We start from the raw sequence: 27,045 nt of genomic DNA, 5'->3' as shown, positions 1-27,045 counted from the left end.
GATGCATGGAAATAAAAGTAAATATTTTAATTTTCTTATAATTTTGTATGCCTTAAGTGTCTAACATTAAAACTCTCATATTCTTTTCAATACAGACAAAATATATAACATAAATTTAGTGAAAGGTAAATACATACACAATAAAAGGCAATCGGTGTAGAACGTCCTTTGAATAATCTTGGGGAGTAAATTTATGACATTAGAAAGAGTTTATTTTCCGTCTCTCATCACACCTAACGGAAAATGTCTATGACATTCCAGTTATCGTGTGCTTCGAATCTCTTGTTCCACATAGGATTTAAAACGGCCTTTAAAGTGCAATAAACTTTCCACATAGCTGTGTTAAAGAAATCTTTCTTCCGAAGGGTATCTATAGAAGAAAAATGGGAAGAAATTATATAAAGTATTTAAGAAGCAAATAATGTTTTTTTTTTCGGAGTGGGGAGGGGGCTGTATATGGTGAACAGACGTTTTTATGAATCCCACCCGCTCATGGTTGCAAACCTCTCAAACATTAGTACTATGAGTGCGCTAAGATTAAATGCTCTGGAAGCTCTGCTCTAGAAACCACAGGCATTGAAATTCATTGATCTTCAGGTAGGCAAGAGAGAATGTTTATGAATACGTTGGGAATACAATGTATATCATGATCTGGGGTGGGGGAAACGAATTGAGATGCTCGATCAACATTGAGCAGAAAAAGCTAAATATATTAACTGATTTCTCGGTTTTACGATGGTGTATACATCGTGGTGTCTTTTCTTCTCTAAAATACCATTAAATGAGCGCTTGAAGATGAGAATATTTTATTGATATAATTTTTAAGTTTCGGAAACACAAGCCACTTTAATCATGCTGTAAAACCCAGCATTAGATTGAGACAGCGACATACCGTGACATTTCCATATGGACCTTTGTTGATGTGACACAAGTGTGTCCAATGACTCTATCAACATAACCATTATTCATTATTGCTTAATCCAAAGAGCATCCAACAACTGGAGCAAGAATATCACTAATTATAAGCGGCAGATGAAGAGAAGGGCAAACACAGCTTTTAATATTAATTAATTAATCATAAATTTTCCACCTAGGATTTCTCGGCAGAAGTCATTTTTCGATTAGGATATGATGAAGGATGTAATTCATTTAATTTTCGCATTATGAACTCTGAATTAAACATTTGTTAAATTTCAAGTTATATATTTGAAAGCGCAAGGTCATATCGTCAGGATATGATATATAAAAATAACCTGATTTGGGAAATCAGGTTATTTTTACAGTGTCACATACAGCCTCTCCCACTTCGTGGCAAGGCACAATTATGACGGAAGTCTTCCCTCCTAAAAGTGAGCAAAGGCCAGATCATTCGAAAGAATGATCCTATATTTAACATACCTTAAAACTTTCTATGATAAACCTAAACCTACAATAGATTAAGAAGCACTTCGTGAAACACGGTGAAAGCGCATAAAAAATTAAAATTATTTTTGACCTTTATCGATATATATAAAAATTTCATTCTTTAGCCGACCCCAAACCTTACATTTTGTGGGTATACGTTGATAATATATTTGTTATTTGGAAACATGATATATCAGATTTACATAACTTTTTTAATTCTCTCAACTCCTTCCACCCCAACAATTCGCATTAGAGTTAGAGAGTGGAGGTAAACTATATTTTCTTGATGTACTGATCTCAAAAATACCAGGAAAGTAAATTTCATTGGACATCTACCGAAAGTCTCTCCACACTGGACACTGCTTTATTCTCTTTACTATCCATAAAAAAGCATAATTCACAAAATAATAAACAAATAGTTCTCATTTTAAAATACGAAGATATAATTTTAAAAAAATAATAACTCCAGTTCGTTCTTAACGGGTATTCAAGAAGTACTGCCCTAGAAGATACTACATTGTGATTCTCCTGCACAACATTCATTATTTAGATTCCATTTCCGTCCATCCCATACATCGGAAATGTCTCCATCAAATGCGCCCTGCTACTCAAAAGTCACAATATCAGAGTTGCCTTTCAAACTCCATCCAAACCATACGTGCCTTCCTATATCTCCAAAAGACAGTTTTATAAACACCCGAGCGTTTACAAAATTCCATGTTCTTGCAGTCTCCTTTACACAGGCAGACACGCAAAAGGTCTGAAATAAGAAAGAAAGAGCATCTCAGTGACGTGGCATACAGAAAAGAAGAAACAGACTCGGTCATCATTCTTCTAAAACAAAGCCACGACATCGATTAAGATAAAGCTACGGTATCCCATCCTCAAGAAAAACTTCAAATCTAATAAATAAATAAAAATCACTGCCTTCATGCACACATATTGCTCCCTCATTTTAAGTGATGCTGGAAATCTTTAATCGTTTTCAAATAATCATCCCTGAATCATCCTAGAAGACGGGAGAGTGTCACACCTCATTGGCTTCTCGTTATTTGATTGATAATAATTAAACGGTTTATCTGCGATTTAAAATTTGAAATTCGTATTTACTCTACATACTGAAGAAGCTACTAGTCCTTAGAGCACGAAATCGGTACATATTGTATTGTTATATAAAATTAATGACTAGCAAAGATCTTGTGTCATCTCTTTACTCACTTTACTAAGGCTTTTAATGGAATTTACTGAGCACTAAAAGAAGGTTTTGAGATACTTGCTATGCAGAGTGAAATGGAAGGACAGTAACACGAAATAATGTTTCGACTCATCTGGATTAATAACATGCTTCTTAATATATGGTCAGCTCTATAATCAGATCCATCTCTCTGAAGTGTCTTTTCATTTTAACAACAGAGAAAGGATATGATCTCATAGATTAAAACCTGACTGAAAGATATCATCAAGCTATCTGAAAATAACGATTACAACCTTCCCGAAGACGTTGGCCGCTCCATAAACCGAAGTGTTTGACGTGTATCCATTTCCATGTCCTTGTCCTTAAGGATGCTTGGTTTCAACACAGAGCTGCATACATAACACAAACTGAGACCAACGACTGGAAGCGCATTACCCCAACTAGTAAATTTAATTAAATTAAATTTTATTTCGCACTCTGCTATGCAGTATTTTTTAACTTACAAAACTAACATGATTTGAGGACAAGTTAGTTTCTTAGTTAATCGCCTTCTGAAAAATTTCCACAAAATTATCTAAAGATTTTACTGGATATAATACTTACTGCCTTGTGAGCTGGATTAGCAGCTGTAACTTAAATATTGTAAATGATTATGTATGTTATCGTTTGTATGTATACATGTGATGATATCTGTATTTGTATATAATGACGATGTCTATATTTGCATATAAGGTGATGTGTATTAATATTTGTAACATTATATGCATTTCATATGACCTGGATGAACTGTTGGTCTTACGTTACACAAAAATTCTTCCAGAATTGTGTACTATGTGAAATTTAAAATAAATCGCTGGATTGATTGACTGATAGGCATGTGATTTCAAAACGTTGCTTTTCAGTAATATGTTTTTATGGTTTGTTAAATTTCTGGAGAACATTTAAGGTATTTTGTTCAATCTATAAATGTGCTTTAAAAATAAGGTTACATGCAGTAAATTTCCTGATTAAAACTTCTAATTGGAAATTTAAGGATTTCGTATACCACCATCACCAACTACCACCACCACCACCACCACCACCACCACCACTACTACTACTACTACTACTTATTATTATTATTAACTAAATTGCAAATAATTACATGAAATTCCAGTGAAAATCTTTAATTCCAAAAAAAGGTCATGAATGTCATCCTGATGTTTCTAAATTTACCTTTTATGGCAATTAGAGTTACGTCGTCATGCAAGGAGAGTTCATGCAAATCCTACAGAGAAAGAAATGTGATTGAATTCATTAGATATATTTTAATAACTTTCTGAATTTTATCTATTCATTGATACAATTAATTGATTTACGTCGCATCTAGATAATGATGTGGAGAATAGCGATAAAAAATTCACCTGCAGTCATTTTAGCATACAAAACTACTTCTACATGCAGAGTTACTAAATACTGGTAGGTTATCTAATTAAAGAAGGATTACAAGATTCCTATTTGCATTATTTTATTTAAATTAAAAAAATGATATATTTATTAATTTTCATTTTATTGATTTATTATATTATTTTATACATTTTTAGATTCCCAACACACACACACACACACACACACACACACACACACACACACACACACACACACATTTTAACTAATCCATTTATACGCAGAATGATAAAATAGAAAACTATTTATTTCTGAAGGCACTACTAAATTCGTCTTTCTAAGACTTCATCGGATGCATCCCACAGAAGTGAAAAAATCATAAAAAACATTACTTTAGTACATCTACCATAGTTTTAAATTATTAACGGATTGCTAACATTTGAATCATTTCTTGGACTAGCTGCGTTGTTGTCCTCGTGAACGAGGACGTGGTCTCTCGAACGCCATAGCAGAGTTGTACAGGAGTATCAATCAGAAAGACTGTAGCTGAGGTTGACATAAGCCTCGGATACAACCTTGAAACTTTCCATTTTCCAGCAGTCACATTACACTACTGGAAACTTATACTTCAATTAGTACTATAGGTGGACAAGAGTATAAATCATGAAATCTGTTCTAAGACCGCAAACACGGTCATTTTCATTTCAGTTGACAAACCTCACATAAGTAAAGTGGGAGGAATCTCACACCGAGCGATGGAAGTTATCCGCCAATAAAAGACACAGAATTCCATGCCGCAGCGGAATTTGAATCCACACACTGTTATTGCTAGCAGCAAAACAAACGATATTCACAGCCTCTCCCAGCCTGATAATATATTCGTACTACAAATAGCTCATACATTTTTAAGCCTTAATAAAATACCATTATATGCTTATATGGACGTTAATTTTTGCATTTAGGCACAAAACAAAACGGTTTTTTATTTTTTATTTTTTTTTTACTTAGGAAAGGTGGTCTTCCTGTATTTGATTTACCATTTCAAAACATTTCAAACGTGCTAGTTAAACATATTAAGTATACAATATATATGTAGTGTTATTGAAGGGAAGTTCGATAGTTAAATTAAAAGAGTCAAGCAAACCCTCCATTTGCGAGCAGTGTTACACTAAGCAAGCAGAAAAAAAAAAAAAAAAGAAAAAGAAAAATGCATATCTTTAGTGGTGTATTTGCACATCACCCCTGGATTCACGTACATTGTGGTAGGAGCACGCACACTGCGCTGCATCAATAATATTTTATTTTTTAGTTATTTTCTTCAAGTATTTTATTTAAATTAAAAATGTTAAAGTACATCTAAATTCGCAATTAAAACCGAACTCATTCTTATGCACCTAGAATTTTTGGTGCTCTAGCAGGTAGTACGAACGAAAAATCGCTCGGTGAATTCATAAAATTGCAATTACTGTAACATACATTGATCTGTTTTGCCTGACGCTGCAATTCTAAACGGGAGTGTACGATTGCTACCTGTATGTGTTGTCGAATCAACAACAAACTGGTTGCCAGGTGCAAACAGGCACATTAGAAAGAGTTAACCTTTGAATGAAATATTATTCGTTGATATGCGTGTGTGCCATCTAGTGGCGAAAGTCGTTTCTATTTGTAAAGTTCAAAATGATGCAGCAATGTAACGATTTCTGCTTCCTCTCTTGCTCACCAAAATGCTGTCGATTAGCATTTTAAGATATTAAAAAATCTGTTTAACTCTTAAGATACTTTCTTGAGACTACCTAAAATATCAGGACCTTCACGCTGTCAAATTTCTAGGTATGGTTTAGCGCTGCCTCTGAATGACCGAAAATCTACATTTTCTGTCTAAACGGTTTTATTTTACTGCATAATTCAGCCATTCAAACGATTTCTTATTTGAAAGGAGAAGTTTATGATGTACAAAATTGTGTGCAACGGAAGAAAATTGCCAAATGTTTTAATTGTACTACAACATGGAAGTAGTGACCTATCATAAGACTTCTTTATAGCTTAGCTCTACTAATTATGCATTCATTTCATTAATAAGTAAATTAAAAATAAATAAACGAATTATTTCATTGCATTATCAATATCTGAAAATGTTATTCCTTAAATCTTTACTGGTCAAACTGCTTAATATATCATTTGATTCGAAAATAGCTCTTGTAATATAAGTAACTATTAAATAATAATAATAATTGATAATATTTACAGACCTTAAGGCTCACGACCTGATAAGTATCCTTGTTTTAGGATAAGGGTTATCTCTATTTAGGCATAGACTATGACAAGGATTTATACCTAAACAGAGATAATTTTGTGCCCAAATTGCGCGGAATTCTGCCGGTTTACGCGACTGCGAGATGAAATTCCCGAATTTCTGAAGAAATATTCCACCACCTCTGTATGAGATCGACTAACTCAGCTTCGTGTGAAAAACTTTGATGAAGTTTCTTCTCGTCCTAGACGGAATCCGAATCCAGGTCTTTCCCACCGAAGGGCATCGTCGAAATCGCTGCGCTGCTACGAAGATGTCTCCATTTCTTATTTGACAGAGTAGAAGAAAGTGTGAAATATATATATATATATATATATATATATATATATATATATATATATAGAGAGAGAGAGAGAGAGAGAGAGAGAGAGAGAGAGAGAGAACGTTTTTACATTGGGTATAATATACGTTAAAGATAACAAGAAATTTTATACTTGGCTTTAATCCTTTTCCCAAGTAAGCAAAACAAAGTTTTGCGTGTGAAATGTATTCACGTCTAAGCTATTTGTGTATAGAGGCTGATGACTTCATATCACTTGCCTTAGTATGTATCCCATAATGCAAAGCACACCCCTTTCATGCGTGTATAATGCAATGCATAATGGGAAGGGCCACTACCCAGACCGGTTGTTTCGACCTTTATTGAGGTCTCTTCGGTGGGAGCCAGACCCGGGAGAGATACCAAGGTTGAAGTAATGCAGAAGTCATATATATCTCATATACAAGTAGACAAAAGGTGCTTGCCATTCTTAATAAAAATCTGAACAAAACTTTTAAAACTACAAAGCAATATTCAGCAATGAATTAACAATATTATAGTAGTTTTCTGCATATTAGTGAATGGACTGAAAACTTCTGCAAATAACTGTTTAAGTTTTGAGAATTAATTTTTCTTTAAATTGAAAACACTTTTAATTTACATCTACAACAGCAAAGTAACAGATGCAAAATAGAGCATAATGTAATATGGTCAAAAGCTTCCAGATATTACTCACGAAGTAATCATCATTGGCTCCAGGGATCGTGTAGTAATTTTTTTCTAAATACGACTTAAGTCTTTCTCCTGAAAGCAGAGTTACTTTCGGTTGATCAGGCACACAGAAAGATGATGCTGTATTCTCAGAGACCTTCGGCGTGGTACTTTCAGAGGAAGTACTTGAAGCATTGACGTTCTGTACGCTGAAGTTTGAAGGAGTCCTTTGTGCAGGTTTAGGTATCTGTAAAGGAATTAGTAAGTTAAGAAAAATTGCAAGTCATCCTTCATTGGTGCTCTCTGTCAAAACGACATGCAACGAACGGGAGAGAGAGAGAAAAAAAAAAAAGAATGATAGAGATGTACATGTTGAGAAATAGACTTGCTTGATAAAATAAATATATTTAAAAAAAAACATTTTCCTCAGGGTTCCTTAGAGAAGCCATACCTTCATCTCTGAAGTTCTGATTTCGTAAATAAATAAATAAATACAATTTTAATACTTCATATAAAACTTCATATATATATATATATATATATATATATATATATATATATATATATATATATATATATATATATATATATATATATATATATATATGAAGTCATCAGCCTCTATACACAAGTAGCTCAGACGCGAATACATTTCACGCGCAAAACTTTGCAGAAAAAAACTTTATATATATATATATATGTAGAAAGTTTTTACCTTGGGTGTAATATTAACGTATATTACACCCAAGGGGAAAAACATTCTACATCTTTCTCTCATCCAGAGATTTTTATTAAGAAGGTCAAGCAACTTTTGTCTACTTGTATATGAGATATATATGACTTCTGCATTACTTCAACCTTGGTATCTCTCCCGGGTCTGGCTCCCACTGAAGAGACCTTAAGAAAGGTCGAAACAACCGGTCTGGGTAGTGGCCCTTCCCATTATGCATTGCATTATACACGCATGAAAGGGGTGTGCTTTGCATTATGGGATACATACTAAGGCAAGTGATATGAAGTCATCAGCCTCTATACACAAGTAGCTCAGACGTGAATACATTTCACGCGCAAAACAAACTTTGTTTTGCTTACTTAGGGAAAGATTAAAACCAAGTATAAATAAATAAATAAATATATATATATATATATATATATATATATATATATAGTTTTATGAAAAAAAATTGAATGACTAGAACCGAGATTTAATTAAAAAGGTTTTAATAGCTTCAAATACAACTACAACGTTTTCATGCTAATTATGTATAAAGACTGTCTATGTTGTTCATAGTCTTTTAACCCTCAATGTTTAGTGTTTTTTCTTTTATAATGTCACCTGAAGAAGGCTGTTACAGGCCGAAACTAGTAGTGTGTTTATATTAAAACTTTTTTAATTAAATCTCGGTTCTAGTCATTCAATTTTTTTTTCATAAAACTGTGTATGTTAACCGAGTCAATGATCATTCTATCATTCTGTCATATATATATATATATATATATACACGCATTATGTTACGTTTTTTGTCTCCGGCTTACCGGCTTACCAGCCCGGAACTCGGGGAGGGGGGTGGGAGGGAAGAGACCCCTAGTATATATATATATATATATATATATGTTGAAAGTTTTTTTTTTTTTTTACCTTGGGTATAATATACGTTAAAGATACCAAGTTACTTTAAACCTGATTTTAATCCATTTCCCAAGTAAGCAAACAGACGAGTAAGTCAAGTTTGCGCCTGCAAGTTGTACAAGTAACTTAGGCAACTTGTGGTAAAGGTGGAATAAACTCTGATCACTATTCTTAATATTTACCCTTAATGCAAAGTACATCTCCTTGAGGAAATGTATGATGCTATGCATTGAAGGCAAGAGGCCACTACCCAGACACCGGTTTCGACCTATATTGAGGTCTCATCAGTGGGAGCCAGGCTGAGAAATACCAAGGTTTAAGTAATACAGAGCTTATAAGTATTTTACCAAAACAAGTTACTGTAAGGTGTTTTGACCTTATTAAATAAAAATCTCAAGATGAGAAATATATATTATAGTTTGCTGGCTCGAATATCAAGATTTCTATAGAACATCAGTTTCTATATCTCCTCCAGAGATTCTTATTAAAAATAAAAACACCTTGTTGCAACTTCTATAGGTAAAGTTGATAAGGCTCTGTATTACTAAAACCTTGGTATTTAGGGTCTAGCTACTCACTGAGGAGACCTCAAATAAAGGTTGAAACCGGTCTGGATTGTGACCCCACTCATAATGTATTGCAGTATACATCTTTTAGTGAGATGCGCTTTACATTATGGGAAAATACTAAGAATAGTGATCAGAGCTTTACTCACCTTTACAATGAGTTGACCTGGTGTTGCACTATCCTTTAGACTTGAACTGTTTCAGGCGCAAACTTAATTGTTTGCATACTTGGGATTAGGAGTTAAATAACCAAGCTTATAAAGTTACTTGGCAACCCTAATATACATATATATATATATTTGGAAATGATGGAGTAATTGAGAACGAATGAACTCTAAGTATAGTAAACTGATTTTACAATCACAACAGTTTTGATCAGAAATTAAGATTTGTAAAAAATTAAAAGTCCTTCTCATACTATTCTGTTATCAATAGTCGTTTAATCGGGCGAAGAAATTCTTCTCTCCACCAAAAAATGAACCACAAACCTCTATATCCACAGACAGGATTCGAGCCAGCAAACTATTGATTAGAGAACAAACAAGGTAACCATTTAGCCGACCAATCCGGCGATCACAAACGCATCGAAGAATTACTATTAAAGAATGTTGTCTATTATTTTAGTAAATTACGTCTCGTGTGTATGTGTCCCCTCGCCATTCTTTCGTGGAGTGAAAAATTATTATTATTATTACGGGCAACTCCAAGGAGTCCTTAGACTCATCGAGGGAGGCCCTAAACAACTACTCAACATCCACGCAGTATCTATCATGCTTTGCCTTGAACTCATTTACAGTCATGGCACCCACAACAGACTCTGGCAGCTTTTTCCACGTTTGTGGGAGAAACACTATCTGCCGCCGTATGAGACTAACTTATTTGTAGTTGAAAAGCCATTTTCATGATTGGTTTCGTTCTGAATAAGATTGGAACTTAAAACGTTTTAACCAAAGGACAAATATTACGTCGTGCTAATGACAATAAGTAGACGTTATGCGCGAGCCCACCCACCCACACACAGTATATATACAGGGTGATTATAATTAAAGTTCACATTTCGAAAGGCTTTAACTGAGTGACTATTCAGAGGAACGATTTAATATTTAACATGATGATGTGTGCGCAACGGAATTTTATTTTGCACAAAAAGCGATGTTAGTTCTAAAAGTTGCCACTAGGGAAATATACGGCACTCCAATACCGTAGTGGGTAATTCAAACCGTCACAAAACGTATGATACACATGGCGCGTTGTGTAACATGTTCGATATGCTGTCTTCCGTTGTCGACAACCTGCTGAAATCGCAAAATCGCATGATCAACCACAAAATGTACAGGTTCACTCGAAATGTTATGAATACCCTGGTCTTCAGGTCCACTGAGTTGCCTATGTGTCGACGATAGACAACGCCTTTGAGATGTCCCCACAGCCAAAAGTCGCAGGGGTTTAGATGATCCAGCGAGTGCGCTGGCCACGTTGTACGGAAATTGCGGACGATGATTCTGAACTTGATAAACTGTGTCTGAAGTAATCAGTTGACAGGGTGGCAATGTAATGAGGATCACCATCTCGCATAAAAACTGTTGAATCCAGCCACTGATGCTATTGACGTGTTGGAATCACCTCATTGGCTAAGAGAGATGCATATCGCTGGCCATTAATAGGGTAGGTAACGAGACCAGCAGAACCGAGCTCCTCGAAAAGAGAAAGGTCCGATAATGAATTCCACTATAAAAACCACCACAGCAAACGCTGATCTTCGGGGAATGAAATGGAATTTGTAGCACAACGTGTGGGTTTGTGATTTTCCAAATTCTGCATTTTTGCCTATTCACAGCACCGTCCAGATGAAGATGAGCTTCATCAGTCCAGGAAATGTTCCGTCGTTGTCCAGTTCAGTCCGAGCAAGAAACTGCAGGGCAAATGTTTCTCGTGCATCCTGGTCAGGATTAAGCAATTAATCCTGAACGTGGGAAATCTTGTAAGGATAACGCCGCAGAATTTGCCTTACGACTTCATGAACTGTTTTGTCTAAAGGTGCAATACGACGTGCGCTGCTGCTTCCTACGACGTTTGCTATCATTTCTTCCTCTAACGATGGGCTACTTCGCCCACTGTCTGCCATTCGATGAACTTCCGTCCTCTGCCAGGTTTGACACGTAAGGTACCTGTCTCTAAAAATTTCCGGAACTTTTTGCGTAAACCCTTTGCAGTCAGAGAACCCATTTTTAATCCCTTTAATGTTCTGAACTTTCGTAATGCTGTTAAGGCAGAGCTGTTATTTTGGTAAAACAACTTCGCGAGAAGTGCGCGATCCTTCGGTAATGGTGACAATGTGCTTTAAACATTGTCTACTCACAGGTAATGACCTGACGCATTCCGCAGCTACCAGCATTTTATAGAAGCTTCTTTTGAAGCAGACGTCATTGGAGACGTGCCATTTGCATAAGTGGTACAGTCGCAGCGTTTCGCTGCGTACCGGGTATGCAGTGAAACGTGACTATCATACGTAACTTCCATGTATGCAGCGCCATGTATTGCCTTAGTAGCAACTTTTAGAACCAACGCTGGTTTATCCGCAAAATAAAATTCCGTTGCGCACCCATCATCATGTTAAATATTAAATCGTTCCTCTGAATAGTCACTCAGTTAAAGTCTTTCGATATATATGTAAATAAGTTTTTTTTTTTTTTTTACCTTGGAGATAATGTATATTAGGGTTACCAAGTAATTTTATAAACTTGGTTATTTTACTCCTAATCTCAAGTAAGCAAACAGCTAAGTTTCCGCCTGAAACGGTAACCCTAATATACATTATTCCCAAGGTAAAAAAAAAAAAAACTTATTTACATCTATATCTTCTCCAGAGATTCTTATTCAAAGTAAAAATAGTTTGTAGCAACTTGTATAGGTAAAGTTGATTAGGCTCTGTATTACTAAAACCTTGGTATTTAGGGTCTAGCCACTCACTGAGGAGACCTCAAAAAAAAAAAAAAAAAAAAAAAAAAAAATATATATATATATATATATATATATATATTAAATCCTATCAGTATAATTTCTGGCCTGTATTGTTGTTTACGTAGTTCGTCAGTTTTTATACCATCTATGGGTTTCTGCAAATTTTTCGCCCACCCACTCGTCGTTCATATTTTTCATTCCTTTGCGATTTTGTAAACTTCCACTTTATTCACTGAAAGACAGCGATTCAACCACTTTTAATCATTAACACCGTGGTCACTGATATCGCTCTAATAAACATCATAAGTGTGTGGTTCGTCTTTCGTGATACCGACGTTGGTGCTCTCGGTGGTTTAATGACCGCTTATGGTTAATACTGAACAACACGGCGGGGCTGGCACACATATAATCTTCCAATCCATTATGAGCTTCTCAAGATTACAGGAATATCCATCCTTTCCACTGGGCAGTCCCACGAACCATCCGAGACATTACGAATCATCACGCCTCAAGGTTACACTCACTTTCCGGTCATTAGCCAAAGTCAGTTTTGTTTTTCGTTTTACAAAAATGTTTATAATGCAAAGACTTAAATTGAATAACGAACACATAAATTCCTTGGATAAATGCCAAACATCTTGTTGAAGTAAATTAATTTTTAAGAATAGCTCTATAAAATTATTACATTAACTATTAATATTCAACGATTCAAGAAGGACAAAATCGAGGATAAACGTTTACATCACCTGTCATCCGATTCTGGTGTGCTCATCTTTCAAACCAGGCATCTTAAAGAAAGAAACCGATATATCCTCTTATACACATTGCATTACAATCGATAAATCTTCTATCATCTAACATTCCTATTCCCAAAAGGGAGTTAACAGTGCTCTTTTACTCCTTAGATTTCTGGAAATAGGTATAGGCTGCCCTTTCCACTGCCGTTCCCAACTGGAAGTGCAATGTTTGTACCATCATGATCAGGGTCGGATTTAGACTTGCTGAGGCCCTAAGCTATACAAAACCCAGAGGCCCCCTACTGTTTTAAATTACATCAGCTGGTGTTTTTGTTTTTTTATTTGAGGCCCCAGCAGATTGCGAGGCCTAAGCTGTAGCTTTTTTAGCTTATAGGTAAATCCGGCACTGATCATGATGAAAGCCAACGGCATTGCAGTAGATGACTGGCATCATCATGTATTCCCAAATGAAATAAAACGCTGATAATCGAATGCATTCTAATGGTGATTTTATTGGGTTACAAGGTCGAAAATTCAAGTTTCTAGAAGGGGAAAAAAAAATTCACTTTCTATGACTGAGATCTACCAGTCACAATTCTGCTTTAAAAAACTTAAATAGGACGTTCTAGCGGGTAACAAGAATCGAAATTCTAAGTGCCTGTGGTAAACAGTTATGGAATTGTCCACCAGACGTGCAGATGATTTTACATTCGTTGGGCAAAATATCAGAAATGTCCTGTGCTAATCACAGGTAAATAAAATACAAAATTTCCTCAGGTTTGATGTAGATTGTTTAATGATAGCAGAATCTTTGGTCTCGTTACAAGGCCATATTGTGCGTACAGTTACAACAACATATGATAAGATAACAACTGAAAATTATAGCGCGTGTATACTTTGACATTAAATATAAGAGGAAGGCGTATATTGTGACAATTAGAATTCAAGAAAAAGTCTCTGAAATTATCATCAAATAATAAATGATTTAACAGTCACGAAGGGCATTAAGTAGGACATTGGCGCACCTAGGGAGGGGGACAAGGGACCCTGGTACCCCCCCCCCCCCCAAAAAAAAAGAAAAAGGAAAAAAAGACTAGAAAATTTTACAAAACTCTTTTCCTAATTAAAATTCTTTTTTTTTTAAAAAATTTGTGTTGTGTCATATTGTGTCTTCTATTTCTATACCACCTGTGAATTAGCGGTCACAAAAGGTGGGAATATCCTCTGGCTCTCGGGAATCACGGCCGTTGTGAACGCAAGGCGAACGAAGTAGGCTCGAGCGATACTTTGTTTGCCGAGCCGGGCCAGAGATCACGGTATCATGTATTGACGATCACTGCAGATGCTCAGTCATAGGTCGTATGCAATGCGTAATGTGTATTCTCAAATCGTCTACTCAACTCCCCCCCCACCACCACCACCAGGATTAAATCTTGAGTACTCGGCCCCTTCCAAGATTAAATCCTGAGTGCGCCACTGAAGTAGGATAACTTCTCAAAATTGGATAAGTTTAGGGCAAAGGTTTATTTAATTTCATATTTAGTTCGAATTTGCGAACTGGACTGAAGAAGATCTGAAGGTTAATCTAGCTGTTTTATGGATATTTTACGATGCGTAGCGGAGAATGTTAAGTCCAGGAATTCCCTCCATCTGTGCCAGTATATTGAATATTCTTCATTTGTCGAATATGTTCCACACCTTAATGGTGCATATATTTGCATATAACGTTCTATTTTTAACACCATTGAAATATGGAAAACAACCGTCATTGTGAAAGTGCCAGTAGCGCACTTTGGATTTAATCTTGATGGGGGGGGGGGGAAGAGTTTAGAAGACACGACACAACATAAATAAAAATTTTAAAAATTAATTTAATTAGGAAAAGATTTTTGGAAAATTTTCTATTTTTTTTTTTTTTTCATTTTTCTTTGGGGGCCATCCCCCCCCCCCTCTGGGTGCGCCACTAGAAAGTGCTAAAAGTGGCAAGAAAGTCGACCGATTTCAACAGAAACCAAAATAGACACAGCGTTCTGAAAGAAGTGAATCGCTTACTTTAACTGGTTGTGTTATAACGTCAATCGTTTTAACAGTTGCAGCAACTTTAAAAGACAAACAAAAAATGTGTGATTATTGATACCTAATAGATACTTGTAAAAAGGAAATATCGTCTTAGAGAAATGGAACACTGTTATTACAGAAATGGATTCAGGATTAGAACACAACATCCGCAATGCTCGGTTTTTCTACACTGTAAAGGCATTAAATAGAGAATTTACCTGTTAAAAACAAATGTACTAACAAAACCAAAAAAAAAAAAATCGTTTATTTTATTTTATTTCTTCGTACTGTTAAGATATTTTATTAAAGGCGTTAACGAATTTAACATCATATGTTATGAAAACGTAAATTCAACTATGAACACCTATCAATAAGATATTTCCATTTGGGAATTGTCAAGTGTACATTTACAATATATTACAATTTCTGTTCATTAGTGCTGTAAAACTAACGCCAGGTGGAGTGTGTCGGTAGTATTTTTATTTTGGCAGACGACGTGTTTGGTTGCGCTTGTTTAAATGTTTAGAAAAGCGGAGTTTTTGAAAAACAGCAAGCTTTTAACGAATAAAGATGGTATGTGGAAAGTTTTAGATACTTACTTATGAATTTTAAATGCTGTTATTGGAGAATTATTGGATTCTTATGTATCATAATAGCGAAACGGTATTGTGTGTTACGAGTTAGTGCTAATAAAAAAATTCCTATGGTGCTGCTATGCCAGTGCTTCCCAAAGTTATGGATGTCAAGACCCCTTTGGAAAAATTAAAATATTTCATGGCCTCCATCGGAAAAAAAAATTGTAATACAGACATATATTATTATAATATTATTCTATTTATATTCAGTACGAAACATACACAGCGAATATTGCAAAAAGCAAATGTAAATATTACATTTTTAGCATCTTACATGCACATTTGACATGAAACACTTAGTCTTAAAACGTTTTAATTTGTTTTCATTATTTCACGGCTCCCTCAACAAAAATAACGGCTCCCAAGGGGGGGGGGGGGTTGGCCCACAGTTTGGGAAGCGCTGTGCTATACTATTAGAGTTCAACAAGAACAACTGTATTTCCTTTAACTCTGGCTCTTAAAATAAGTGATTTATGGTATGATTAGTTTCTCGTGTTCCTAGATATTCTATTTGCAAACTCGCTAGCACTCAGTTGTTAATACACTGGCTCACGTAAGTGTTTTTGATTATTTAAGCTACGAGGTGCCGGCTTAATAGACGTTCAATTTATTGAAAGCACGTTATTTACTTTTAAGTTGGGCGTCATGTAGAGAGAGAGAGAATGGAGGGACTGTAACTGGTAGGCGCTTGCAACGTGTTTCATTTTCTAAGGAAGCATAAAATACAGTTCTACTTGTTTTGAATAATAAATCCAAAAGTTCTATAAAATTGTTTAAGTTGAATATCGTAGAATTATTCGAAACCAAGATGAGGCCTGCCTTTAAACCGGGGAATTCTCAGAAATGTCATGAACGACAACGGGAAAAATAAATAAATAAGCAATAAATTATTATTATTACTACTATTATTATTTTAATAATAATAAATAAATAAAATAAAGTAAAAAATAAATAAAAAATGATGAAACCACTTAAGCATACAAAGAGCTATGAATTCTTGTGTTGTTGAACTACAAGCTTACAAAATCGGCAGTTTTTCCATTTAAGCTGACGCAATAATTTGAGAGTAACCTTGGAGATCAATGTTTGTAGCCTTTGCGTTGTTTCTTTGTTAAAAGTTCTGTTACTTACCATTTCTTGGAAGTTTTGTAACTGCTTTTCATTTCTATGATATATGCTTGCTTTAAAAATGCCACTTCATTTATTAGATATCTTTACCAGAAAATATATTTTTTATGTGATTTCCGCCCATGAAATATTGTAAATCTATAGTACAATAGTACTTTTTTCTTTTTCTTTCTTTCTTTCTTTTCTTTCTTTTTTTTTTTTTTTTTTTTTTTGCTTGAAAAAATTCGAATCATCGAATACGAAGATTTTTTTTCTAGGTCCTTTTTACTTGGTTCTAGTTATCCTTCAGATAATGAGTGTTATGATTTTCTCAAAAAAAATAATTAAAAAAAATAATAATAATTGAGTTTATATTGCATAAGTAGACTAATTATATTATCACTTATACGAATTAACTAATCACGTAAAGGCATGTATTTCCTACAAGATCAAGACACGAAATGAATATTCTCATTCATTGGAAAATTACATTTTATTTATTACTTTTTTTTTCTTCTCTCTCTCCACTTCTATGATCACCACAAATTATCCTCTCTTAAATGGAAATTACTCTTAAAACGGTGTCAAATGCTTTCATTTATAAACTCAAAGGAAAGTTTAAAAAAATGGGAATTTTTCTGCCATTTCATTAATTTGGTAAAACAGAACACCATATATAAGATAAACGGAGGTTATATTTAACTTAAGATTATTGAAGAAAAGCGCGAAAACAAAATAATGTCACTTGTTCTTTGGTGCTCAGCATGTACGCCAATTAACAAAACTGTTAACCTAAACCGTCGTTACGAGTGTTGTGGAAGCTGTCAACCGTACGCCCATCTCACCACCCTTTCCACTTATCTCTCAGATGTTTTGATCGCGTGCTGCCAAATTGAAACACGAAAGCATTAAGCATCATCGGCTTGCAGTTGGTCAAATAAACAGATCATCTCTTACCTCAATAATTGTATTTGAAATATTATTATTACGTCCAAGGACTCATCGTGGGAGGGTACTCCACTCTACTTCGCTAAATACATCTAATCCTCTTCCCTACTACTTAATTATCTTACTACGACACTACTACTACTACTACTACTACCATCAACGCCATCTACCGCCCATCATCACTAACAACAGTATTTTTTGTCTGTAAATTGCGTGTGTTCTGAAGGCCGGGTTGTCTGTAGGCGGGATGAAAAACCCGAGTTTTCGAGAGGAAAAACCCTGCTACCAACGTATGAGATCGGCTAACTCACCTTCATTTGAAAAAGCCTATATAAGGATTTCCCTCGTGACGACGAGAATCGAACCCAGATCTTTTCCAATCGAAAGGCGCAATGTTCCGCTATTCTTCAAATTGCGCTACGGAGGCAATATTATTATTTATTTTTATTAATTAATTTATTTATAAGCTATCATTTATGAGCTATTACTAATTTAGACTGACATCAAAATCTTACCGTATTCTTAATATTGTTGAAGAATCCTAGAATGTTTACAAGTGATAACTTTGAGGGTGCTTCCATCGCATCTGCAACATAAAGGGTTAGATATCAATACATACCAACATACTTGGTCGCAAAATGTACACATGACTGCTGCTATATGAATATGGAAAGTTATTAACTAGGATCGGCACATTCCACTCCAAAATATACGTTAAGATTCTTTATAATTTTCTTATAATTGGACATATAATCACAATAATTTATTTCGCGGTGTTTACTTTCAAAGAGCACGGGCTGTTTATGACAGCCCAACACAATCCCAGAACACTAAATCGTTTTCTCTTTCAAGTCTTTATTTATTTATTTATTGAAACTCCTATTAATAATAGAAATAAATCTTTTATATAAATAAATTAAACCTTACGATCTGCCCAGATTGGTTTTCGTAACCATGAATTTAACATAAAGTGGTTAGTTCTTCTTCTTCTCTTTAAAGATTAGGCATTTACCTGTTCCAGCTTCAATGGTCTTTTCTTCTTGTCGCTGGTCTTCCTCTTTCCCTTTGGTCTATATCTATCCACCTCTTTTGTGTGTGCTACGATGAACTCGAAAGAAAGATTGTTGAATCTAGGGAAATTTCTCTAGATTCCTCTCATATCAACAACAGCCTGAGTTACAATCTCTCTGACGCACACGTTGCTTCTGTTCAGTACTGGCGCACTCGCGACAGCGCGTAGTATTCGTTTGTTTGGAACTCATACTTGCATTTTTTTCAAACACGCTACTGTTTTTTATACTTGTTCTGTTAGCACAATTTTAAGTCTGTAATTTTTTGTATACTTCTTTGATTGTGATACCTGAGGATGTTCATTTCATGTAACGAAACTAGTAAACTAGTAGTATCTTTTTAAATATCACTTGTCATCTTTTCTCTCGGTAATAGTCATTAAACCTTTTTTTATAATATTCCAACCGAGTAAAAATGAATTTTGAAAAAAAAAAAAAAAAAAATATATACATATATATATATATATATATATATATATTCATTTTTCTAAATTAACTGACTTAAACCCGAGAATTATAACACAATGACATTTATTTGAAAAAACGCAACATGTTTCGTCAAGAATGACTTCTTCAGGCGATAAGAACATAGAAAGATAATAAAAGACACTTAAATTAACATTGACACACTCTAAAGCTATACAATTATAAAGCCATAATATTCGACTGTAAATTACAGTTATTATGAGCTTGAACTACAGTCCGAGTTAAAGTTCTATTGTTGTACACCTGTGCGTGTGTGGAATCACGCGATCTCCAGTATCTAATAGTAGAGTTGAAAGAGTCAGCTAAATTATAGCTAAGATTATTATTCAAATGAAAAGGGTCTAAGGTGATTTCCTTTGACTCGACAATGCGGCGCTCTATTTCATCATGGCAGATGTGTAGGTTTGAAGTCAATGTCCAATTTATTTCATGTTGGTGGCCTTCGTTGTTCGTGTTTATTGAAAGCAGGACATGGCCCGACAGAGCAGTTGATCTGGTTCTCTTATAAGCAATGTCTCTCTGATGCTCTTCGAGACGTAGTAAGATAGATTTCTCTGTCTGCCCATAGTAAGGCTTTCCGCATTCACAAGTGACCTTGTATACACCTGGGAATTGTAGAAGGTTGTGAGGTTGTTTATAGTTGTTGAAGCGTGATATTATTTTTGGCAGAGTCGAGAAGCACGTTTTTATGTTAAACTTCTTTAGAATTCTGCTCAGCTTTTTGGATAGTGTGCTGATATATGGCAAGACGATATGACCTTTGGAGTCGTTCTGTGTCTCTACGTTGTTACGTTGACGGCGGGATAATTGGTTGTTAATACTTTTTAGAGAGTAGCCATTGTTTTTAAAGGTCCATTTAAGATGTTGTAATTCCTTTTTCAGTTCTTCTTCATCTGACAGTACAGATCTTGCACGATTCGCTAGAGTTGATATAATACCCAACTTTTGCGCTGGATGGTGATGGGAGGATGCATGCAAATATCTGTCTGTGTGTGTTGGCTTTCTAAAAATAGAGACTTTAATTGATTCAGGCGTCTTGGTGAGTTTAACATCTAGGAAGCAGATGGAACTATTTTCTTCAATCTCCATAGTCTCTACTGAAAAGAATGATAGAAGGGAAAATTGAAGGAATAAAGTACGGTAATTTCATAGAGTTAATAGTACGTTTCATATATATATATATATATATATATATATATATATATATGCTGTGACTGTATTTTTGCATCTTTATGTAAACTTTGTATCATCATCATCATTAGTGTTCTGTCTCTTGACGGGTCCAGCAGTATCTCAGCAGATTCTCTTCCTCCAATTTCCTCTGTCTTTTGCTTCCTCTTTCATTTCTTGATATTCTCTAGTGCCCATTATAGTATATCATCAACATCATTAGTCATCTCCTTCTTCTTGGTCGCATTCCTTCAATTTTCCCTTCTATCATTCTTTTCAGTAGGCTGTCTCTCTTAATACATGTCATATCCAGTTATGCTTTCATTTTCTTGTGGTATTTAGTAAATTCCTTTTTTCTTCAACTCTTTGTAATACTTCACTGGTGATTTTTTCAGTCCACTTTATTTTCTCCATTCTCCATAACCACATTTCAAATATCTCCAACATTTTAGCTTCTTTTTTCCTAATTGTCCATGTTTCTGACCCATATAAGGTCACACTCCAAATATAACACTTAATAAGACTTTTCTTTAAATTTTTATTCATTTTATTAATAAACAAATTTTTCTTGCTATAAATGCATATTTTCCTTTGTTAATTCTTTCTTTTATTTCCGTCACATTTTCCATTTTCTTGTATTATACTACCAAGGTATTTGTATTGTCTCACTTGCTCTACACATTCTCCATTCATAATCACCTTGACACTTCCTGGTTTCCTGGACACTCTCATCTTTTGTTTTCTTTGTGTTGATTTTCATACCATATTTCTTGCATATATTTTCAAATTTTTGCATTAGGTACTGTAGTTCATCTTCAGTATTAGCTAATATTGCTTGATCATCTGTGAATCTAATATTTTGTATTGTTCTTCCTCCAATAGTGATTCCTCTTTTCTCTTCATCAAATGCTTCTTTTATTATTTCTTCTACAAATATATTGAAGGGCGTCGGTGACAAGCAGTATCCCTGTCTTACACCTCTGCCAATCACACATTTTTTTTTTTTTTTTTTAGTTTTTCCTACTTTTGTCTTTATTATGGCAGTCTGGTTCATATATAATTCAGTATATATTAACCTTCGGTCTCTCTCTCTAACTCTCTAACTAAACCTGTTTTGCTTAAAATTTCCATCAGATTTTCCTATTTCATCATGTCAAACGCTTTTTCAAGGCCGACGAAACATATATAAACTTCTTATTCACTTCTATATTCCTTTCGCATATGGTCCTCATTACTCCAATTGCATCTCTAGTTCCTCTGTCTTTTCTAAATCCAATTTCTAAACTTTGTATAGCTTGTACCAAATGTAATGGATATCCTTGTTTTTTTTCCCCCCCATTATATTCCATAGTTTTTCTCTGTGTATTTTATCAAAAGCTTTCTCGTAATCTATAAAGGCCATATGAGTCTCTAAATTAAATTCTCGTATTTTTTCAATAATTTGTTTTAGCACACAGCATTGTTGAGGAAAATTGGAGATAGGAAGTTAGTAATGATGTAATTTTTCATGTAGTACTATCATATCCTGTACACCCCTTGAAGGTATATTTAATGATAATGATGATGATTATTGTTTTAGCACATAAATATTGTCTTTACATGATCTTCCATGTCTGAAGCCATTTTGTCCTTCTTAGAGGAGATTGTTTGCAATATATATGTCTTTGACTCCGGATTTTACTGTAAATTTTGTAGCCTGGATTCAGTGGTGTAGTCCTAAAAGAAATACTGCAAGAGAAACACTAAACTAAGGGAAACTCTACCTTGGAAACAAAAATCCAGACCACGAAGTGTGGCATTATTATTATTGCGAAGGCTATATGGCAGAGAGAGAGATTGCCTTGTTTTCTGAAACGAAAATGACAAGAGCAGCAAGCTGCTATTTTTTGACCGAAAGCTGGAAATGCATTATAAGTCTCATTATTATAATTCTTATAATTTATTATAATGAATTTAAAAATTTTGATAGTTTTAAAAAATTACCAGGGCGTCGCCGTGCCGCGCCCTGGCCCGACAACACTCCTGCCTGGATTTAATAAACTTATTCCTCTGTAAATTCCATAATCATCTCTGTCTCCTTTCTTAAATACAGATTATAACCTTAGCTTGTAACCAATCTGATGGAACGTCACATTTCCTCCAATAGTTATTTATTAATTTTAAGAATCTGTGATGTGAATATTCTCTGCCATATTTCCAACGCTTTATATTGATGTCATCTAATCTGGTTGATTTTCTGTTTTTTTTTAAATACTTTTATTGCTTCTTTTAGTTTTTCTGATCCGATTGGTTCTATATCAGTACTGATTTCTTCGTTATTGTTTTCTGTTATTAAATTTGGGTCCTACTATAAACAGGGGTGTAGTCGGGGCAGGGCGACGCCCTGGTACTTTTTTAAAACAATCAAAATTTTAAAATTCATTATAATAAATTATAAGATATATAATAATGAGACTTATAATGCATTTCCAGCCCGCTCTTGTCATTTTCGTTTCAGAAAACAAGGCAATCTCTCTGCCATATGGCCGTCGCAATAATAATAATAATAATAATAATAATAATAATGTCGCACTTCGTGCTCTGGATTTTTGTTTCCAAGCCCTGGCACTATTTCTTTTAGGACTACACCCCTTGACTACACCTCTGACCATAAATTATTATAAATGTTCTATCCGTTGTTTCTCTTGTCTTATGTTGATTTGTGCTGTATCTCTTTCTTGATTGTTTAATTTCCTTAATATTTTGTAGGCTATGTTTTGTCATCCACGTTTTGTCCCAAGCGTTTTGGTGAGCTTTATATACTATGGTTTTAGCTATATTTCTTTTGTTTTTGTGTATTTCTTCTGTTTCCTTTGTATGTTTTTGAAGGAAATTTGTATGCCATTTGTTTTTCTTTTATTGCATTTTCTATATCTGTTCCAGATTTTAATGTTTTTTTTAATATTTTATTTTATTTTCCAAGTACTTCAGAGGCTGCTTTATGGATTATCTTTATTAAAGTTTTCCATTCTTCTTCTATATCTTCACTGATTTGGGCTTCTTTTAGGTAATCTGTTAATCGTGATTGCTATAGCATTCTAATAATTTCCTTTTGTAATAGATATATTTTGTATACTTGTTCTATTACTTGTTTTTTCTTATTTACTTCCTGTCTTCAGTTTGCTAGTATTTCTATTTTAGACTACTAAATAATGAACTGAAAAAATTTTCACTTCCTCTGTAAACGTGTACATCCCTCACACGCACTGTTGATGCCAGGTTATTTTGCGCCCTAGGCAAAGTTTACAAGTGCGCCCCTTATTTCACTAGTTGGATATTTTTTTAAATGAAATTTTAAATATAAAAAATAAAAATTATTTTGGCTTGCTTTATTAATACTATACAAAGTAATATACAATATGTATAATATATGAAAATCAAATTTTAATTTTTCTTGCTTTCGATTTTGCAAAATTTTGAAAGTTTTGCTCCCCTTCATGGCTTACATCCTAGGCGGTTGCCTAGGTTACCTAAATGGTAACGTCGGCCCTGCTCACACGTGGTGGTTAGTTTTATGCCTTAATATATATATTCCCTGGTGAAAAGTGTGTGTGTGTGTGTGTGTGTGTGTGTGTGTGTGTGTGTGTGTGTGTGTGTGTGTGTGTGTTCTCCTGGCTAGTTTCCTTGTTTTGCGGATAAAAAACCCGAGTTGGAGCTCAGGAAAACTCTGCGACCTCCATATAAGACCGAGTAACTGAACTTCACCCGATAAACTCCGTTCCTGGAGTCCTAGACGGAATTCGACCGAGAGCTTTCCAACAAAAATGGCTTCGTTGAAACCGATTGAACGTTTTAGTTGAAATTCGCGTACTATCAAATAGACCTTGGATAATTTATAATAATCATTTTGTTATCAAGTGCTTTGCGAGGGTTATTAAAATATTGGGATTATAGAATTTACGAGAGATCTCCACCACGGTATGAGTTTTAATATTGTCAGTTTTTCCTTCTCATCGAAAAGATTCGTCATATTAGTGCTCAATGAGCACTTCTCAAGATCGTAAAACACATTATTTCATCCAGACGTTTGACCAGAAAAGTATGCCAGCCGGTGGTATCCCAATGGTATGGTGGCATTCAATAGCTTCGTAATGTCACCATCTTATGTGTGCAGAAAATACTGCGAATTTATTGGCAAATACTAAAATAAAGAAATAAAATTACTAATTGATTTTTATAAGACTTATCTGAAATTTAAAATAATAATAATAATAAGAAGAAGAAATGGATAATTTCAGTGGTAAGATATAAAATCTTTTCGTAATAATTTTGACGAATGTTTTCCACTATGGTTCTACATACATGAAGTAACTGTATTAGAATTTGATACCCCCCCCCCCCCCACCTGATACGTCTTTCACAAATCACACAGTGGACAGCACGTGGCTGTCATCGTTTTTCGTTTTTAAATCTTGACTTGAACTAAAAATAATACATTCAAAATTATTTAAAAATTTTATGATTTTTTCACATACATGTACTGTATATTGTTTTCAGTTGTAACATATCATTTCTTTGGTTTTCAGCATACATCACATTAGTGTTCTCTAGCGTTAAACTATCAAAATAAATAAATAATAAAGAAATAAATACATTTGAAAGTTGAAAAATTAGATCGTATAATATTATAACTATTTCTGGAATCTTCTGGATATGCATATATTTATTTTCGACATTTCGTTATTTCAAACCAACTCTTTTATTTATTTAAAGATACAAAAGAAGAAAAAAAACATTATATATCAACAAACAGAAAAAGAACACACCGTATACATATTACTTTTAAAAATAATCATCTCTTACAGAATTGCAATAACATATGAATATCTTCTGCCTTGAAAGTACAGTATCTAATATGAAATGGAAAAAAATGCAACCTACCTGCACTGGTCGGGGTTAGATTTTGCGTTGCACAGAAGAATTACTTTTACTTCGTTCAAAACACGTTCTCGTTTGAATAATTAAAAACAATACCGTACCATAGGTACTCTAATCTTATGCGCGAGCATTCCGTGAAGTGGATTATTGTGCAATTTAGTATGCCTTTGAATATACCATCTCGTGAAGTTATAGCAGAGCAACAAATAGAAGCTAAATGTTCACACGAGCTGGCTGTAAAATGATAAGTTTTAAGTGAATAGTTGAAAATGACAGAGAATAAATAACATCACTTTTAAGTAATACAGTTAAAATCCCACTTTTTCAATTAAAAAATAATAATTTTTATAATATGATAATAATAATAATAAATTTGCCACAGCTGGATCCGAACATATATGTGTATAAACAAAACTTACTGCTCGCATAGTGTGTTTTCAAGGTAAAAATATTTATGCTTCAAATTAAATAAATAAAAGAAGATAAATTCTCTAACGGCTTTTATTCCCGAAAGGGAGTAATCGGTGCTCCTTGGGCTAAGCAAATAATTAAAATTTTTCATTTTAAAAATGCAACACATAAAGAATAGATGGATTATAATTTCATTATACTGATTATATCTTTGGTTTTCAGCCTTTTTAATTTTTCCAAAGGAATTTATTAAGAAATACTTAAGATGAATTAATTGGCATAAATGTTCGCTATAAATTTCAGCTGCATCAGCTTTATGTCAGTGATAAATTTATCGTACGTAAATAAACCGGAAATGACAGCCGATTTGATGATTCAGATATAGATAAACGAGACGACTGCAGATATTTGTTAACTGGGTTAGATTCACCTACAATAATTGAACGCGTTTGTTATGAAACATTTAAACGCATAAGATTTACTAATTAGGGCAGAAGGTAAGAATGTTTTGGGTAGAAGTGCTAGGTAAAGAATGAAATAGAAAATCCTATGCAAAATTCCTTCAGAGGATAGGGACCGCCAGATTTATCAATAGATAAACCAAGCGAAATAGCATCTGAATTAAATCAATAATTTGTATTCGTGTTCAGGCACGAATATATTGTTTATAAATGAATTGGGTATCGATTGTAAAGGAAGAGTGAACTTCAAAATATTTTAAAGCTGAAAGCAAAAGAATGCCGAAAGGTGAAATGGGAAATATGGACGAGTTAACATATGTGGTAGAAAACTAATAGTGTCCATGCTACTGAGACATTTAGATGTCAATAAAATTATATAAACTCATCAGAAATGTGTTATTCAAGTATTTAGAAGCAAGTTATGAAGAAAAGCACAGTGGGTTATAAACGGCGATATACCCAGTTGAGTTCCTGTAACTTTTTTTTTTAACTCCCTCCCCTTAAACGTTATATATCTACAGTACAACTAGAATTGGTATTGTGCACTGTCTAAAAGTTGATAATCCGGAAACCTTGTTCTAGAGACCAAACATTCAACTTTTTCAAGCCATTTCAGTATCAG

The 27,045-nt window shown here is 34.2% G+C and overlaps 1 protein-coding gene across 1 annotated transcript; it reads right to left on the bottom strand.

The window, feature by feature from the left end:
- Positions 1-6: 6 nt before the first annotated feature.
- Positions 7-25,631, bottom strand: LOC150101146 (uncharacterized). Its single transcript, XM_090401970.1, has 6 exons — positions 25,555-25,631; positions 25,149-25,231; positions 18,424-18,494; positions 7,292-7,513; positions 3,815-3,866; positions 7-370 (listed from the first exon to the last, which is right to left on the bottom strand). The coding sequence occupies exons 2-6, from the start codon at positions 25,204-25,206 to the stop codon at positions 234-236; spliced, it is 540 nt and encodes a 179-aa protein (XP_090258096.1). The 5' UTR covers positions 25,207-25,231; positions 25,555-25,631; the 3' UTR covers positions 7-233.
- Between the last annotated feature and the right edge of the window lie 1,414 nt (positions 25,632-27,045).

The sequence above is a fragment of the Typopeltis vanoorti genome, chromosome 12, assembly GCF_054136105.1.
Source record: "Typopeltis vanoorti isolate ZY-2024b chromosome 12, IOZ_Tvanoo_1.0, whole genome shotgun sequence".
NCBI classification, from domain to species: Eukaryota; Metazoa; Arthropoda; class Arachnida; order Uropygi; family Thelyphonidae; genus Typopeltis; species Typopeltis vanoorti.
This window is presented reverse-complemented; position numbering and strand designations above follow the sequence as displayed.